Below are 20,434 nucleotides of genomic sequence, written 5' to 3'. Positions count from 1 at the left end.
CAGGAACAAGGTAACAGAATGCAATCGTAACTAAGCTGAAAATGGGAAAACTACGTAGAATTCTGCATAAAGAGAGAATGTATTATCAAAAGGGAGATACTCAGCATAAAGACTAGACAAGGACACGTGAATTGGAAAGAGTGAGTAAGCATATTTCCCTTCCCAGAAGGAAAGGGGAAGATCATCGAACTCAGTTTGTTTGCTTTGATTGCCCTCTCATCAAACCACCTACTTATAATCTGGTTTCCCATGTAGACTCCCGCTCCCATACTCCCACACCAACCCCAGTCCGCTTCAGTCAGAACCTTCACTCTGCTCAAAGCTTTCTTTCTCCTTCAATATTCCAGGAAATAGGTATTTTCCCTATTTTTATGGACAGGGAAACTGAGGTTCGGCTCTTTAGTGAGAGAACCAGACGTAGCTGGCTTTTTACCCCATCACATGCACAAGCACAAGCACAAGGCCGCTGCGAGTCTAGAAGCGAATGTTGCAAAGAAATCAAGAAGGATGAGGACTGAGGAAAACGAACTTATATTTAATGATCTGGGAGACTTTTCTGTTACAAAGTGTCAGAAGTCAGGCTGCACTAGACTAATAAGCAAGAAAATAATGAAGAAACAGAGGAATCAAGCGTAGAATGCTTTGCCAAGAAATCTGGCTGCAAAAGAAAGAATGATGTCATAGAGTCTGTTTTCCTTCAGCTCCAATGTGATCTTCCTGCCACCCATTAAAACTCTGGGAAGTATGTCAATTCTGCAGGCAGCAAGAGGACAAACTGCAAAGATTCTCCAGCCGCAGAAAGACTCCAGAGAGACAGATTCTGTGTAAAAGGTAGAAACTGAGTCAGGCATCTTCTACCCATTTCTTCTGTAATTGGACATGTTGGAGCCAAATGAATGGGTTCTCAGAGTCTATTTTTTTTTTGTACTTTCGGGATACATTTTTCATCTTGAAAGCCAGTGGGAAAAAATCAATTCAGTTTACAGGGTTTTAAAAATCACTTTTCTGGAACACATTTATTTAGCTAACTGACAATTTAATAACAAGCTCTTGGAAAGATGGCATGTGTTTATATGTGAAATGATAAAATGAATTTTTTTCTTTGTTTTAGCAATTAAACTTTTCTCCTTTCACAGACTGATGTGTCTTTCTACTGGTGTTCATAATGTTTTAACATGAGTTTACCTTGTACTGATAAATTTTATATTTAAAATCTGAGGTTAGAATCATGGGATCCCTCTCAATCAATTTTTTAAGTCATTTTTTTAATTTATTTTCAGCATAACAGTATTCATTGTTTTTGCACCACACCCAGTTCTCCATGCAATCCGTGCCCTCTCTAATACCCACCACCTGTTTCCCCCACCATCCCACCCCCCCACCTCTTCAAACCCTTCAGATTGTTCCTCTCAATCAATTTAAATACAAGAGAATCCTCAATCTCGAATTAAAATTTCTGTTTAATGTCTCAAAAGTATAAGAAGCCTCTATCACAGAAAAATTTATACTTCAATAGAATTTATAGTAGGGGGTGGGAGAATAGTACATAGTTTAAAGCATATTTCATAGTTTTAAATGGTGCTAGAAAAAAGCATTCCAGCCACCTAAGAGGCAAGAGCATGATTTTTTTTTTTATGATGAACTATGTGATAAGGAATTTTCAAATACCAAGGTTTCATTATGCTTAAGCTCCAGATCTTTTCCTTACTGTTCACAGTGATATATCTGTTGGTATAGGAAAATGAGACATGCCAGAAATTCTGACTAGTGATATGAAGCAGAAACAGGGAGCTGCACTGCTAAGCTTTTACCAAATTATAGTTGGCACATGGGGAAAGTGTGATTTGGGCCAATGTTTTCAGTCCTTCTTAGAACCAAAGTTTGCTAACAATTGTCTGTATCTTTCCTTTTTTTTTTTTCTCTCCCCATGTCTGGAGTTTGGGGAGAATGCAAATCATTTCATCTGAGGTTTTTTTCCCCACCCTTTGGTCAACAGAAAACTCAAACATTTTAAATTTGAATTCATGGGGTTACCTGTCTTTTTTTGAACAATTTATTTCTGGCTTTGATATTTTTTATTTTATTTATTTATTTTATTTATTTATTTGATAGACAGAGATAACAAGTAGGTAGAGAGGCAGGCAGAGAGAGAGGAGGAAGCAGGCTCTCCGCTGAGCAGAGAGCCTGATGTGGGGCTCAATCCAGGACCAGGATCATGACCTGAGCCAAAGGCAGAGGCTTTAACCCACTGAGCCACCCAGGCGCCCCTGGCTTTAGTATTTTTTTAAAAATCCTCTAGAAAGTAAAGTGTGTTGATCTTTCAAGAGTACTATACTGAGCAATAAAAATTGATTCATGCTCTGTGAGAGAGCATCATTGGGCTATATCATTGAACTGCAATATAAATTAACCTTATCACAAAACCTTTGTGCAATCCTACTTTTCTTGATTCACAATACGAATCTGTTGTTTTACCATGCTCATGGATAAGGAACTCCATACAGTAAACACACTTGTTATAAATGTGTATCTAGAACTGTGGAAAGAAAGAGAAAGAGGAAGGAAGGAAGGAAGGGAGGGAGGAAGGAAGGGAGGAAGGGAGGGTGGGGAGAAGGATGGTGGCAGGGAGGGGAGGAGGGTGGGAGGGAGAGAAGGAGTGAGTTAGTTAGTTGAGTCTAAAAAAGGGGGTCATAGCCGACCCCTGAGGGCAGCGTGTCCCAATCCTTGCCTACTCCTTCAACAGTGAACAAATGTCTTTGATACTTTCATTGAGTTGCACGCCGTGTAGCCTGGCCCACAGTTCAGAGAAGCTCAAATCAACGTCCTCAGAGCCCGTGGTCACTGTCTGTCCTAGCGGTGGATGTGCTTACCCATACTCATCTTGATTGGCAGGTTTTCTCTGCTTGCGGCTTCCACTAGATGTCTCCGGACTTCCATCACTGCCTCTTTGTGCCTGGTGCTCAGTAAGGCTTCCCACAGAGCTCTGGCAGCTGTGTCACTGCAATAAAACCACAAAAGAGCTTTAGAATAAACGTCTACTGGATAACGAGAAGAGTCGAAAGCAAAATAATTTCTTAAATATCCCTTCTGAGCACTAATATAGCCTTTCCTACTGATAGGCTTTAAGTATTCCGATTAAATGAAGAATATCTTATCCACTTCACTCAGCACAAAATATTGAGAAATTAAGGAGATAATAAAATCAACCCCCCCTTTTGGGGGTGCGGGGGGAAGCTACACTGTGCTATGGGAGGTGTGAGAAAAGTGTATGATAAAGTGTTTGGAGATTTGCATTCAAAAATATTTCAGAGTATAATTCAACATTGCTAGAGGAACATATAAATGGTTTGTAAGACAAAATTAAAAACCTGTCTAAAAATGATTTGTCAGTGATTATAAGCATATCCATTTGAGATAGCATACTTATCAGGGAAACACAAAGCAATCAGCAATGAGAATTCCTGTTCCGAAACTACTCAATAGACTTCCTAATGAATGGGTTTTGTACTGAATGAAAGTCAGGAATTAGGCTAAGTGACTGTGGCCTTAAGTAGCCCACTTTGGGCCTTAGGTTATAAGGCTGGCAATTCGGAAGCCTTTACAATTAACCGTTGATCCAGCACGAAGCAATGCATTATGCACGGTCTCATCTGGGCTCACTTTCCAACAGCCCTCTGTCTCACCCACCATGCCATGCCCAAATTATAAATGAGTACAGTGTTCTTTCCGGAAGATCTCTCATGTAGCCAAGTATACACGTTTGTAGCAACGCTTTAAAAACTGAGTATAAAAAAACAAAGATGACGTCTGTCCTTTTCTGAGGACATTTTCCCTCCACTTGAAGCCCCACTAATACCTCCTACTATCCAGTGAGGAATAGTTTGAAAATGAATGCATTTTTGAGAGGTTAGTTTTAAAAAGTTATATCTAATATGACATTAATTTAACTTTAAATTTATACCTAATGAGGTGTATCTTTCAAGTGTGAATTTCATTTAGAATAATGGAAGGATGGGTTCCAGCACTGAGTTTAATATCTGGCACACAATAACCTTTCATTAATTAGTACTGTTTCTATGACAATTTATTTTTTCTGAATGAACTATCATCACTGCTCAACATACTCTACTTGTTTTGCTCTTATCAAAACTGTCATCATTATAACTCAGCATCCTATATTCTAAGTTTAATTTAAATGAGCCAGTAAACTATTCGCCAAGTGCTCATCTCAGTGGTTGTAACATAGATCAAAATGAGGCACAAGCTCAAAATGAAGCTGAAAAATTATCCCCCCCCCCCCAAAATGTGATAAGAAGCAGGTCCATGCTTGCAAAGATTTTTCTGGTAGCACAGAGCAAGGGCTCTAATCCTGGTGAGGAGGACTGGGACTCAAAGAATGATTTCCACTGGAAATGATGAGCAAGTACAGAGATATGTAAGCTCTGAAAAGCAGCCACGGCAAGAAGTTGTAACTCGGTCTGGGAAGGAAAACGGTCCAGTCTTCAAGGAGGATATAAAAGCTTCATCACAAAACAAGAAAACAAGAGGGAGGACATTTCAGACATTTTGTTTCAGTACAAAGTCCCACATACATGGCACTGAAGAGTACTGTTTTACTCCATGCCCGGATGCAGGGGGGAGGGCAGGAGAAGTCAGGGAAAAGGGGGAGGAAGGAGCTACTCTACATACAGTCCTGCATTCCCTGCCAAGGCTTATCATTCCGCGGGTGACAGGAAGCCAAGGAGTGTGCAACAGACTTCACATTCTGAAAAGAGCTGCACAGCTTAGCAGTAATGAAAACGGTCTTTATCATCATTCAGAATGAGCTCTATATCCTATGGGGCTTTGGGAAGACTATATAACGTCCCCAAAACTCTGAAGGCAATAGAGAACCACTAAAGTATTCTGAGTGGGGGAGGTATACTTCCAGGTTCCCCAGCTACAGTCGACAATTGTTCCTTATGTTTGTTCTCCCAAAGCACCTCTCCCCAAATCACACAGATTTCTCATGTATCTTCAACTCGACACACAACTTCTAGAGTAGAACCTCACTGCCCTCCTCTTTTCTATGAGAGCATGCATTTTGCTAATACAGAGTGTCTCTAAAATCACAGTGGGTTATGTAATAATGTGGTTGCCCCATGGGATTAGCATAGTGGTTAAAATGTGGGATTGGGGAGGAGAAAAAAAATCTGCATTCAAACTCTGACCATTCTCCCCTTTACCCCTAACATCTACACAGTCTCTCTGATCTTCCACAGGCACTCCAAGCACAGGGACCCCTTCTCCTCCTTTGCCAGGAATGGTCTTCCTTTACAAAGTGTCTGCTGAAATGTCACCTTATCAGAGAGGTCCCCCTTACTATCCCGTATAAAGAAGTGACGACAGCTCAACCTGGCACCTTACCCTGGCACTCCTCCCCCTTCCTGGGGCTCACTGTTCTACATAATCTTTATTACCGTCTGGCCGAGTATATCTTTCCATGTTTATCTGTTTGTTATCTATCTCCTTCTCAGAAGGTAAGGTCCTTCAAGGAATGTAGGGGTTTAGTTTTACTTGTTGCTAAGTCCCCACTCCCTAGAACAGTGCCAGGCCCCATGGTAGGTATACTCAGTAAATACTGAATAAGCGAATAAATAAAGCGTGCTTGGTGTTTCACCTTGTGCATGTAACTAACTCTGTTTTCCTCCATCTTTTCATCTGTGAGACAGAGGGAACGACAGTGACGACCTCAGAGGACTGATGTAAGGGTTAAATCTGATAATGTACCTCCTGATTCATAATAAATGCAAGTTGATGTGTTTGTTGTGATGGTTGGGCCTATCACTATGATACTGTCTTAAAATTCAATGTGTTCAAGGGTTTGTAATATATTCAGGAACTTCACTTAATGACACTGAGTATTTTTTTCATACAATCCTGATTTGTTCATATCTATTAAAGTCACGTGGGGCTTGTACTCTCTGGCTCTTTTCTGTTGAAACATTTTTACAAGAAATACATAAAGTTCCCATGATCTCTAACACTGATACAGAGTCAGGTCATGCTTCCCTGAAAACTGTTTTGCTTATATAAACAAATTTGATTGTCTAGATACGTGTGACAGTTTCTAATGTTTCTTTCTGAATAAAACAGTTTCCTAAACACACCAAACTGACCCTCACATCATACATGGTCATTTTAGGCTTACCAAGTTACATGCAGGAACTAATTCTAGCTCTCTGAGTGACTGGCACTGAAGAGGATTAAATTGTACTTACTGGCAGCTCTGCTGTATCCTGCACCCACTTCTGCTCCAAGTCACTCTTTTATTGCCGTGTGATGGTTTACACACTGAATTCTTACATCAGCATCTGAGTTGAGTGTGGGAGTTAATCACTGCCTTTCTCTAATATGCTCATAAAAATTGATCCAATAGTCATTTCACACACTGAAGTTTCACATGAAATCAATTCCTGGTGTCAAATGTTGTAAGTCAAGAGAGGTTAATTAAACCCACATGATAATCATACTAGCCCATTTAATGTAATTCTTTATCCTTTCCAACTGTGCCAATATTCTGTTTTCCTGATGATGAATAAATAATACACAGAGTACTATCACAACAGAGCCAGTGTAATAGACTAGTGGTAGGCAGGTCTGTAGAAGCATGCATTCTGGAACCAAACAATAAAGGGTCTGGTTCTGTACATTAACCCAGGAGAGTTACCCAACATCTCTGTACATGTCTCCCCCTATATTAACTTGGGGATGGTAATAGTACACAGTCAGCAGATTATTATGAGAAGGTACTAATATAACCAGAGCACCTAGAACAATGCCTGGCACATACTAAGTGTTCAATAAACGTACCAGTAGCAGCAGTAGTGGTAGTGATAAGGAAAAAAAAAAAAAAACAACAAACACCAAAGGTCAGAATTTTCTCATGAGATATAGAAGAAAGCTTATTTGGAAATACAATTATCTTTTCCATCTATTTGCATATATGTATGGATAAACACTGCCTGTAGCTTCATTTTCTAATATGAAAAGGTTAACAATACATAACACACAATTCATGATACACATACTAAAAACTCCAACTCAAGCAATCCTCCTGTATATGACATCCTGAGATAAAGAATTTTGATTTTCATAAATAAAATAGGAACCTTTTCTATAGATTACTTCAAGACTTACAGCTATAGTAAGCAAAAATTTTTAAAAGAAATAATCTATTTTAAAAACAGGCAGAAAACATGAATAGATGTTTTTCCAAGGAAGACATATGGATGGCCAAAAGACACATGAAAAGAGGCTTAACATCACTCATCATCAGGCAAATACAAATCAAAACTATGATGAGATACCACCTTACACCTGTCAGAATGGCTAAATTAAGGAAGGTTTTATGCAATGACTTCTGTGCCAGCTTCTTGCCTCATTAATTATATTGAAATTCCGCAGACTACACACAACAGGATATTTTAAACTAGAACTGCTACTTGTAGGAGGAGTTCAGATTCCATAAATATTTCCAGCCTGACTTACAAAGTGCATGTATGATTTCTGGGGTAGAAGTGAACATTAAAGGTGGTAGTAAATTAATCATTTTTATATCTTCTGCAGGACACTACCTCACCCAACACAAACACATGAAAATCTGTTTTTGGTTTTTGAAGGCACCTAAAGAAAATTTTATAATATGCCTGAGAAAAACACTACAGCTTCAAACAAATCAAATTGCTATTAGATCCTACTCATACCTAATCTAAACCCTTTGTGCTTGATTATTAACCTACCTCATCTTGCTTAGTCTTCTGTCTTAAATTCAGGAAAAGCTGGGCAACATCATTTTAATCACCAGACCCACCCCAAAACAGTTTGTTGCTTTATTTCATGGCTAACTTAAGACAGACTTCTGAAATGTAAATAAAATATAATATTTTAAAATACTTTTAAATACCACCATTACCTTCTCTATTAGCACTTAGGAATCTACAAAACAATGTATGTCTCATTTGACCTTCGCATGAGCTAAGCCATAATCGATGCCCAATTTAAAGAACCTCAGAGAAGCCAAGTGACTTACGTAAATTCACTTAACCTGTAAGTGACAAAACCAGGACTCACCCCCACCCAGACAACTGGTTTCTGAGCTTGTTATCTTTCTACTAAACCTTGTCATGCCTGTGTTATGCAAATCATCAAAGAGAATTGATTACATAGAATGTCAGTAATTTTAAAGTCTTCATATTAGTTTTCTTTAATAATCCTTAATATATCCTCAAGTCTCCTTGTAAGTTTATATGTAAGCCTCACATAAGATAGAATGGAATAGAGTGGAAAGTGAAGTAGATCCATATTACCTCAGGAAACAGGAAAAGCTTGCTCTCAGGATTTAGCACTTTTTGTTTTAAGCAATATTGTAGGAGAAAGGGGAAGATGGTGGAGGAATAAGGGACCCTAGTTTCATCTGGTCCCTAGAATTCTGCTAGAGAGGTATCAAATCACTCTGAACACCTGTGCACTCAACCAGAGATCTAAGAAAGGAATCACTACAATTCTATAAATAGAAAAGCAACCCTTTTGGGCAAAGTAGGAGGTGCAGAGAAGTGAAGCTGAGGCCATATATTAGGAGATAAACTGGAGCAGGAGGGAGCCTCCTTAAGCCGGCTACCAGAAAGTGATATAGCAGCAGAAAGCAAAATCAGAACTTTTAGAAATCTGCTCTGGTGAGGCATGGCCATACTTGAAAGACACTCAGGTGGCGAAGCAGGGCAGAATTCTAGGTGGGACAGTATGGTCTCGGGACCCCTGGGGTTACAGGAAGAACAAGATTGAGTGAGTATGGCAGAGTTTGCAAGCACCAGAACAGGGAAGCTGGTTGCCATCAGCAAGCCCAGGAGTGGGCTCAGCTCAGTGTTGCCATAAACAGTCAGGCTACTACTCTCCGAACAGGGGCCCAGCAAGCAGCAGAACCGAGGTTCGACCCTCCTTCCTTCCCCAGGGAAGAGGGACATGGGTGTGCGCTGCAGGAGGCTGCACAGTTGGCAGACTCCAAACAGCATCAGGTGCCTAAGATAAAAATGCTTGGTCACAGGCTGGGTGAACACAGTGCGGACGGAAACCAAGGAGATAGGAGTGATTTGCTGCTTTTCCCTGAGGGCACTTGAGGAGTGGGGCCACCATCTTTCAGCTCTGGGGCTGGAGACTGGGGATGCGGCCATTTTTATTTTTATCCTCTAAAGGAGCACAGAAAACCTTCAGGGAACAAAAGCCACAGAGAGTAATGTAGAGCCACTTACTTAGCCCTGACCCCCTGGCAAGGGCGGTGCAGTTCTGCCCGGGGCAAAGAAACCTGAAATTCAGTGCAACAGGCCCCTTCCCCAAGAAGATCAGCAGGAACATCTGGCTAAGTCCAAGTTTACTGCTCAATGAGAACTGTAAAACTTCAGTACCAGGGGTAAAATAGAATATAGAATTCGGGGGGGTTTCCTCATAATTCTATAGTCTTTCAATTTTAATTTCTTTTCTTTTTCCTTTTCAACTAATTTCTTATTTTACTAACTCTTTTCTTAAGTCTTTTTTATTTTTTGTTTTTGAAATTATATTTTATTCTTTCATTGTATTTAATTTTATTTTTATATATGTATAAGTTTTCCTTTCTTTATAATTTTGGGATATAGTTTCTCCTAACAGGACAAAATATACCCAGAATCAAGTGCATTATTGCTCTGCTCCGTTCATCTGTCTGATAATATTCTTTCTCTTTTTATTTCTTTTTAAGTCCTTTTTTAATTTTCAATTTTTACAGTTACATTCAATCCTTTCATTGTATTTTATTTTATTTGTGTGTGTATATATATATATATGTTTTTCTTTCTTTATAATTCTGGGCTCTGGTTTTCTAACAGACCAAAAATACACTCAGGATCTAGTGTATCTAGTGTATTGCTTTGTTTTGTTCACCTGTCAGATTATATTCTCTCCTTTTTTTTTTTTTTTCTTCTCAGTTTCTGGTCTCTTCTGATTTGTTTAGTGTATAATTCTCTGAGGTCACTGTTGCTATTTTATTATTTTCTTCTCTCATTCTTCCCTGGACAGAATGATAAGATGGAAAAAACTCCCTTCTAAAAAGAAAATAAGAGGCAGTATTGACTGCCAGACACCTAACCTGTATGAATATAAGATGATGGAACTAGAGTTCAGATTAATGATTATAAGCATACTAGCTGGGTTTGAAATAAGCTTAGAAGGCACTAGAGAACTGTTTTCTGGAGAAATAAGAGAACTAAGATCTAATCAGGTCAAATTCAAGAAGGTTATTAATGACATGCAATAAAAAAATGGAGGCTCTAACTGCTAGGAGAAATAAGGCAAAAGAGAGAATTAGTTATATAGATGACAAAATGGAGAATAAAGAAGCTGAGAAAAAGAGAGATAATTACTGGATCACAAGGGGAGAATTTGAGAGGTAAGTGATACCATAAAGTGAAACAGTGTTAGAATAATTGGGGTCCCAGAAGAAGAGGAAAAAGAGTTGGGGGGGCATATATTAAAGCAAATTATAGCTGACAGCTTCCTTAATCTGAGGAAGAACACAGGCATTCAAGTCCAGGAGGCACAGAGAACCCCCCTCAAAATAAATAAAAATAGGTAAACACCTCAACATATAATAGTGAAGCTTGCAAATTTCAGAGACAAAGAACAAATCCTGAAAGTAGCTCAGGAGAGTTCCTTAACCTACAAGGGTAGAAACATAAGATGAGCAGCACACCTATACACAGGCAGGCAGGCCAGAAAGGACTGGCTTGATATATTCAGGGTGTTAAATGAGAAAAATATGCAGTCAAGAATGCCTTACCCAGCAAGGCTGTCATTCAGAATAGAAGGAGAGATAAAGAGCTTCCAGGACAAACAGAAACTAAAAGAATTTGTGATCACTAAAGCAGCTCTGCAAGAAATATTAAATATTAAAGGAGATGATTCAAGCGAATACAGAGCCCAAAAGTAACACAGACCAGAAAGGAACAGAGACAATATCCAGAAACAGTGACTTTACAGGTAACACAATGACACTAAATTCATATCTTTCAACAGTTACTCTGAATATAAATGGTCTAAAAGCCCCAATCACAAGACACAGGGTATCAGATTGGATAAAAAAAAAAAAAAAAAAAAAGACTCATTGATACGCTGTCTGCAAGAGACTCATTTTAGACCCAAAGACACCTCCAGATTGAAAATGAGGGGGTGGAAAACCATTTACCATGCTAATGGACATCAAAAGGAAGTGGGGTTGGCAATACTTACTTCAGACAAATTAGATTTTAAACCAAAGACTTTAAAAGAGGTGAAGAAGGACACTCTATCATACTTAAAGGGTCTGTCCAACAGAAAGATCTAACAATAGTAATTATACATATTTATGCCCCTAACATGGGAGCAGTCAATTATATGAACCAATTAATAACGAAACTAAAGAAACACATTAATAATAACATAATAATAGTAGGGGACTATAACATTCTACCTACAGCAATGGATATTTAAGTAGAAGATTAACAAGGAAACAATGAGCCAGATGGACTTCAAAGATATATTCAGAGCCTTCCATCCTAAAGCAATAGAATACACATTCTTCTCGAATGCACATGGAACATTCTCAGAACAGATCACATACTAGGTCAGAAGTCAGGTCTCAACCAGTGCCAAAGATTAGGATCATTTCCTATATACTTTCAGACCACAATGCTTTGACATTTGAACTCAATCACATGAGGAAATTTGGAAAGAACTCAAATACATAGAGGTTAAAGAGCATCCTACTAAGAAATGAACAGGTCAACCAGGCAATAAAAGAAGAATTTTAAAAATTCTTGGAAACAAGTTAAAATGAAAACACAACTGTTTAAATGCTTTGGGAGGCAGCAAAGGCAGTCCTAAGAGGGAAGTATATAGCAATGTGAGCCTTTCTCAAGAAATAAGAAAAGTTTCAAATACGCAACCTAACCTTACATGTTAAAGAGCTGGAGAAAGAAGAGTAAATGAAGCCTGAATGCAGCAGAGAAGAGAATTAGTAAAGATTAGCACAGAAATCAATGAAATAGAAACCAAAAGAACAGTAGATCAATGACACCAGGAGCTGGTTCTTTGTAAGAATTAATAAGATCAACAAACCCCTGGCCAGATTTACCAAAAAGAAAAGAGAAAGGACCCAAAGAAATAAAATCATGAATGAAATAGGAGTGATCACAACCAACACCAAAGAAATACAAACAATTATAAGAACATATTATGAGCAACTACATGCCAAGAAATTAGGCAGTCAGTAAGAAATGAATGCATTCCTAGAAATGTAAAAGCTACCAAAACTAAAACAGGAAGAAACAAAACCGGAACAGACCCATAACCAGCAAGGAAATTAAAACACTAATCAAAAGTCTCCCAACAAAAATAGTTCAAGGCAGATGGCTTACCAGGGGAATTCTACCAAACATTCAAAGATACCTATTCCTCTGAAGCTGTTTCAAAAAATAGAAATGGAAGGAAAACCTTCTAACCTTTCTTTGAGGCCAGAATTACCTTGATCCCAAAACCAAAGACCACACTAAAAAGGAAAATTACAGACCAATATCCCTGAAGAACATGTATGTAAAAATTCTCACCAAGATACTAGTCAATAGGATCCAAAAGTACATTAAAAGGATCCACCACAAACAAATGGGATTTATTCCTGGGCTACAAGAGTGGTTCAACATCTACAAATCAATCAGTGTGATAAACCACGTCATTAAAAGAAAGGACAAGAACCATAAGATCCTCTCAATAGATACAGAAAAAGCATTTGACAAAGTAGCATCCTTTCTTGCTAAAACTCTTTATAGTGTAGGGATGGAGGGAACAGACCTCACTCAATATCATAAAAGCCATATACAAAAAGCCCACAGTGAATATCATTCTCAGTGGGGAAAAACTAAAAGTTTTTCCCCTAAAGTCAGAAACATGGCAGACATATCCACTATCACCACTGCTGTTCAACACAGTACTAGAAGCCCTAGTCTCAGCAATCAGACAACAAAAAGAAATAAAAGGCATCCAAATTTGCAAAGAAGAAGTCAAATTCTCACTCTGCAGATGGTATGATACTTTATGTGGAAAACCCAAAAGACTTCACTAAAAAATTGCTAGATCTCATACAGGAATTCAGCAAAGTGGCAGGATATAAAATCAATGCACAGAAATCAGTTGCATTTCTATACACTAACAATGAGACAGAAGAAAGAGAAATTAGGGAGTCTATCCCATTTAAAATAGCACCAAAAAACATAAGATACCTAGGCATAAACATAACCAAAGAAGCAAAGGAACTGTACTCAGGAAACTATAGAATATTCATGAAAGAAACTGAGGAAGACACAAAGAAATGGAAAAATGTTCTATGTTCATGCATTGTAAGAACAAATGTTGTTACAATGTCTATGCTACCTAGAGCAATTTATACACTCAATGCAATCCCTATCAAAATACTATCAACTTTTTTCAGAGAGCTGGAACAAATAATCCTAAAATTTGTATGGAACCAGCAAAGACCCTGAATAGCCAAAGGAATGTTGAAAAAGAAAACCAAAGCGGGAGGCATCACAATTCCGGACTTGAAGCTCTATTACAAAGCTCTAATCATCAAGACAATATGGCACTGACACAGAAACAGACACATAGATCAATGGAATAGAATAGAAAACCCAGAAATAGACCCTCAACTCTATAGTCAACTAATCTTTGATAAAGCAAGAATGATTATCCAATGGAAAAAATACAGGCTCTTCAACAAACGGTGTTTGGAAAATTGGACAGCAACATGCAGAAGAATGAAACTAGGCCATATCCTCACACCATACACAAAAACAGACTCAAAATGGATGAAAGACCTAAATGTGAAACAGTGATCCCTCAAAATCCTAGGGGAGAATGCAGGCAGCAACCTCTTCCATATCAGCCACAGCAACTTCTTGCCAAAGGCAAGGGAAATAAAGGCAAAAATGAACTATTAGGACTTCATCAAGATAAAAAGCTTTTGCACAGCAAAGGAAACAGTGAACGAAACCAAAAGACAACCAAAAGAATGAGAGAAGATATTTGCAAATGACATATCAGATAAAGGGCTAGTATCCAAAATCTATAAAGAACTTATCAAACTCAACACCCAAAGAACAAATAATCCAGTCAAAAAATGGGCAGAAGACATGAACAGACATTTCTCCAAAGAAGACATACAAATGGCCAACAGACACATGAAAAACTGCTCAACTTCATTTGGCATTAGGGAAATAAAAACCAAAACCACAATGAGATACCACCTCACACTGGTCAGAATGGCTAAAATTAACCACTCAGGAAACAAGAGATGTTGTTGAGGATGTGGAGAAAGGGGAAACTTCTTACACGGTTGGTGGGAATGCAAACTGATGCAGTCACTCTGGAAAACAGTATAGAGGTTCCTCATATGGTTGAAAATAGAGCTACCCTATGACCCAGCTATTGTACTACTGGGGATTTACCCTAAAGATACTCATGTAGTGATTTGAAGGGGCACCTGCATCCCAAGGTTCATAGCTGCAATGCCCATAATAGTCAAACTATAGGAAGAGCCCAGATGTCCTTCAACAGATGAATGGATAAGAAAATGTGGAATATATATGATATGTGCATACCCACACAAACACACACACACACACACACACACACACACACACACACACACCCCATGGAATACTATTTAGCCATCAAAAATCAATGAAATCTTGGAGGAGCCAGGGTGGCTCAGTTGGTTAAGTGTCTACCTTCAGCTCAGGCCATGATCCCAGGGTCTTGCAATCAAGCCCCCTGTGCAGCAACCTGCTGAGCAGAGAGCCTGCTTCTGCCCCTAGCCCTGCTCATGATCTCTCTTTCTCTGTCTTAAGTAAATAAATAAAATCTTTTTAAAAAAATGAAATCCTGCCATTTGCAAAGACATGGTTGGAACTAGAGGGTGTTATGCTAAGCAAAAGAAGTCAATCAGAGAAAGACAATTATCACATGAGCTCGCTGATATGTGCAATTTAAGAAACAAAACAGAGGATCATAGGGGAAGAGAGAAAAAAATAAAGCAAGACAAATCAGAGAGGGAGACAAACCATAAGAGACTCTTAAGCATAGGAAACAAGCTGAGGGTTGCTGGAGGGAAGAAGGGTGGAGAGATGTGGTAACTGGGTGTTGGGCATTAAGGAGGGTATGTGATGTAATGAGCACTGGGTATTATATAAGACTGATGAATCACTGACCTCTACTACTAAAATCAATAATACATTATATGTTAACTGAATTTAAATAAAAATAAAAATAATTTTTAAAAGACCAATTAATCAATAAACTCTACCTCAGAAACTAATAATATACTACATTTTAATTAACTAAATTGAAATATTTTAAAAATTTTAAATTAAAAAAATATATATTATATTCCCCTTGTAGGTCACCCCTAGCCATTGACAGCCATTTTGCTACACAACTGCAGTCATTTTTCAATTTTATTTAGCTTTCTTTAAATGTTTCCCACCATGGCTTTGCTCAGTTTTAAATCTTTCAGCATAAATATCATTTATATAACTGAAAAGGCAAAAAAAAAAACTAAAGTCTAAATTTCCTTAACATAGTACTTGTAATCTATGCTCTTATCTGCTTTTCATTATATCCTTGGGAAAGACAGTAGGATAAATGGCTTCTAACTATTTGACCACTGGTAAAAAGACAAAATGAAGCCACTTGCCTAATACATCCATTGTAAATAAGAAAGGAGGCAAGGTTTAGAGTTGGGGCCACCACTCAAAGGGCTATGGGCTGCTTCTGTGACCTTGTGTAATTAAATTAATCTTTCTTATTATTTTCATTTGTTGAGAACTCACTACATCATAGGCAATATGACTATATTATCTCATTGAATAGCAACCCTCCAGAATAAGATCACTGCCTCATTTTATAAGAAAGCTGATTCTTAAAGAGATGAAATAACTTGCCCAAATCATATAGCCAATAAGTGCAGATTTGAACCCAGGTCCCTGTGAACTCCAAAATCCACTTACTAACCATGTTAGTACACTATTCTGTAAAATAAAAGGCTTGAACTAGAATGCTAATTTCTGAGATTCCTTAGATTTCTAACAAGTTGTTATCTATATGGTTTCCATTATGCCCTGGTGCTCCAAGTTTTTTTTTAAAGTATCGTTTTTTTAAAAAAAGATTTATTTATTGAGAGAGATTGAGAGAGAGAGAGAGAGAGAGAGAGAGTGTGTGTGTGTGTGTGTGAAAGAGAAAGAGAGAGAGAGGGGAGAGGAAGGGGCAGAGGGAGAGGGAGAAAAAAGTCCTCAAGTGGACTCCCCACTGAGTATGGAGCCCCACATGGGGCTCCATCTCAGGACCCTGAGATCGTGACCTGAGCCAAAATCCAGAGTCGGCCGCTTAACCAACCAAGCCACCCAAGTTCCCCCACAGGTATCAATTTGATTAACTTTGTGACACTCAAGTAAAAGATGGGTGAATATTCCATCCTGTTATTTCTTTTATTAAAACCCTTTTCTTTCTCCCAAATCCAGTGATAATAATAGTTAGTAAAAGAACATTCCCAACAGCTTGTAGAATTTATTAAACAATTTCTAACCTTTTCTCTGTTTTTAAAGCCAAGTTTTCCAATGAGAAAAATTTCATTTCATTTTAGGTACTTGAAAACAATTTTTTTTTCAATCGATTCCTTGAAATAGACAATATAAGGCAAGATATTTGTCCTATGAAAAGATCTGTCTTATTACTATGAAATTTAATTAGTTTCAATATTGTCAGTAACTACATAAAATGTTACAAAATGTATGCTCTTTTTTGATAAACTGATTATCTTGTCATCTTGTATTATCTTAAAAATTAAACTATTTGTCATGTTTGAAGAAGACTGTAAGCCAACAAGATACACATAATAATAACCTGCTAGAATTAGCTTTTCTGAATGTCAGGAAACTTCTGTACATGAAGATATGCTCTTTCAGTTAATTCCTGGCTCTTTATTCACCAGAATTACTCAACTGTAAATGAAATCTTAGAAGCTGCCTTGGTTTGGCATGTATAAAATGTCAAATGCAGTCTGCTAGAACCCAATAGGAAGTATTCATCACCAAATAAAATATTAAGAGGACAGCATTAATTTTTAAGAGATGGCTGAATGTTGAATCACAGTGCTACCTCAGTCAAGTGGAAGGCATGCAATTAAGAGACTGAGGTTGAAACGTGAATGCACACCATTGTCTTGTGACTAAACGCAGAGAAATGGCTTCTTCATGGAGTGCACGGAAGTTATGCTCACTCACAGGACTTGCAGTAATAGTCACAGTATTCCAACAGAAATTCAATGATAACAGCTACAACAACCACAAAACATTATCAAGTAAGTTTAAACAAAGAGCAGTCTGAGTCATAGTTCTCCACAGCAGGAAATAACGGCTTCCACCAGTGGTAAGCTTGATGAGCTCTGAAGGTAGGTTTGCTCATTAAGTTATTCACAGAGCTTTCAACAGTCATCTTTCCTCCTTACTACTTTTCTAAACAATTACCTCATATTTAACAAAATTGTCCATTAACCTTCATCTCAGTAGAAGAGAAAATGGTTAAACACAGAAAGATATATGAAATAGACCCTTGGCACTGGAAAGCAGTCCTTCCCCCATTCTTCCTTTTAGAATAGAAGCCCTTCCTGTGGGCCAATGATAGCTGCTAGTGGGCCTCCAGGGTCCTGCCCTTATGGAGCTACCAATCTAGCAGGGAATCTGGAACTGAGCATGCTCCTACAGAGGAGACAAAGCAGAGAGTGGGAGCTCTAACAGAGTACAGCACCTAACCAGGTCTGGGTGTGGAGGTGGCAGGCAGAGGGCGGCTGAGGCTGTGATAACAAGCCCCAAAAGAGGAGTAGGAGTTGGCTAGTTAAAGACTGGAACAAGAGATGCCCTTCAATAGATGAATGGATAAAGAAGATGTGGTTCATATATACAATGGAATATTACTCAGCCATCAGAAAGGATGAATACCTACCATTTGCATCGACATGGATGGAACTGGAGGGGATTATGCTAAGTGAAATAAGTCAAGCAGAGAAAGACAATTATCATATGGTTTCACTCATATGTGGAACATAAGGACTAGTGTGGAGGACCACAGGGGAAGGGAGGGAAAACTGAATGGGAAGAGAATTTGAGACCTTTTCAAGAAAATGAGACATATGAATGGAGCATAAAGATCTTATATGTCACTGTCCTCAGCTTATGGCAAATCCTACCCAAGGCCTGGTAATCCACATTAGGACTATTAGACGTTCTTCCAAGGGAAACTGAAGGGTCCTCAGCAACAGACTGACCTGATCACATTTGCATTAAAAAGATCACTCACTGTAGAGAACGGATCTCAGTTCTGGATGAGAGGCTGCTACCTAGTCCAACCAAGAACTGAGGATGGCTTGAACTAGAGAGATTTCCTAAAACTATCAGATCATATCATTCCCCCCCCTCAAAACTCTTCCACGCTTCCCATTATGATTACACTAAAATCCAAGTTCATTATTTTTTTAAAGATTTTATTTATTTATTTGACAGACAGAGATCACAAGTAGGCAGAGAAGCAGGCAGAGAGAGAGAGGAGGAAGCAGGCTCCCTGCTGAGCAGAGAGCCCAATGCGGGGCTTGATCCCAGGACCCTGAGATCATGACCTGAGCCAAAGGCAGAGGCTTTAACCCACTGAGCCACCCAGGCGCCCCCAAGTTCATTATTTATGTACAACTTCATCTCTTACCTTCTCAGCTTCATCCATTAGGTTTCAGTAATACTGGCCCGATTTCAGCCTCTTGAATGGGTCAAAATGTAATCCCAACTCAGGCCTTTGTATTTGCTATTCCTTTGCCTACAACCTTCTTCTTCCAGATATTTACTAATAAGGTCTCATTCATTCAACAGACATTTATTAAACACCTATCAATTGCTAGTTCTGTTCTAGGTACCACTCAAGGGTTCACTCCTTGACCACTCTGGCTAATGTAGCCCTTTGGTTTTTTTAAGGTTTTATCTTTAACTAATCTCCACATCCAATATGGGGCTCAAATTCACAACTCCGAGATCAAGAGTTGCCTGCTCCACTGAATGAGCCAGCCAGGTACCCCGCTAATATGGCCCTTCTTATTCCAAATCCCACCTACCTTATTTATTTATAACACTAGTCTCCAACTCGAATTACGTGTTATTAAAGAAAATTTGTTTTCATGACTTGGAAGAGGTCAAAGGGTGTTAAGAACAGAAGCATTCTGGCTTAATCAGAATGTCAGCATGGCCCATGGATGGCAGGGCACTAAGACCACCAACACCCCATGGGCCACAGACATGCCAGGCACTAGAGGTGCAACAGTGAACAAGGATGAACAAGTCAGACACAGACCTTCTCTTAACAAGCTTCCTAAATCTGGTTGGAGAAGTAGACATTAAACTAATAATTTTAAGATAATACACTATGAGCTAATTTAGGAAATAAAAGTACCATCGCTGAAAGCAAAGATAAAAATGGGGGTGGAGCAAAAGAAAGACTAAGATGTAGAATGACCAAAAGGTGGGACAGCATTAGTTTGATGATCTTTAAGAAGTCTAGTGTAGTAGCTGTAGCCAAGAGTGCGAGCATATAGGAAGGAAGGGAAGGGAAGGAAGGAAGAGGAAAAGATAAAGATGAAGTCTGAAAAATTACCAGGGAGAAGATCTACGAAGGCCTTCTAAAACAAATTAAAAATTGTAGTCTTTACCCAGAGAGCAATGGAGAGCCATTAAAGGATTTTTACCAGTGGAGGGTTAGAATCAGATGTACTACTATGTACACTACTAAATAAGAATATATATATATATCCCTAGTCATAAAAATAACCCCCAACTGGACTCTAAAACTATAATGGTTTCAAAGTGTGAAGATAAAATATAATTTTGATGGAAAGATAATTCATCCATTTCTTCTTCTTAGAGGTTCTTATGTTGGGTTTCATCCATTTTTTAATAAGTAAGAGTTCCTACTATGCACAGGCTCTATTCTTAGGTAACAGGATACAATAGTGAACAAAACAGACATAAAGCCACTATCCTCACGTAATTCTTGCTCTGAACTTTATTTTCTGAACACAGCACATGGAAATTGTAAAGGAAAAGGAATTTGAATCAAATGTTTCTTAGAAATCACCCAGTATGCTTCACTTTTACAGAGAATGAAACTGAGACTATGAAACATTAAGTACCTTGTTCAAGGTCATGAGGTCTTGGTGGAAAAGCAGCCAGGGCACAACAGTGACTAGAAAATAAAAACTGAACAGAAGCTGCTCAAGAACACCAAAAAAAAAAAAAAAAAAAAAAAT

At 38.4% G+C, this 20,434-nt stretch overlaps 1 protein-coding gene across 1 annotated transcript in view; it reads right to left on the bottom strand.

Annotated features, from left to right (window-relative positions):
- The window catches only part of LOC111149135 (sec1 family domain containing 2), a 416,004-nt gene that overhangs the window by 339,086 nt on the left and 56,484 nt on the right, over positions 1-20,434 (bottom strand). Inside the window, exon 3 of the mRNA XM_022506075.1 lies at positions 2,871-2,998. Coding sequence (XP_022361783.1) covers positions 2,871-2,998 — 128 coding nt within the window. The remainder of the gene's footprint in view (positions 1-2,870; positions 2,999-20,434) is intronic.

This window comes from Enhydra lutris, unplaced genomic scaffold (genome assembly GCF_002288905.1).
Source record: "Enhydra lutris kenyoni isolate GAN:26980312 unplaced genomic scaffold, ASM228890v2 scaffoldscaffold21, whole genome shotgun sequence".
Classification (NCBI taxonomy): Eukaryota; Metazoa; Chordata; class Mammalia; order Carnivora; family Mustelidae; genus Enhydra; species Enhydra lutris.
This window is presented reverse-complemented; position numbering and strand designations above follow the sequence as displayed.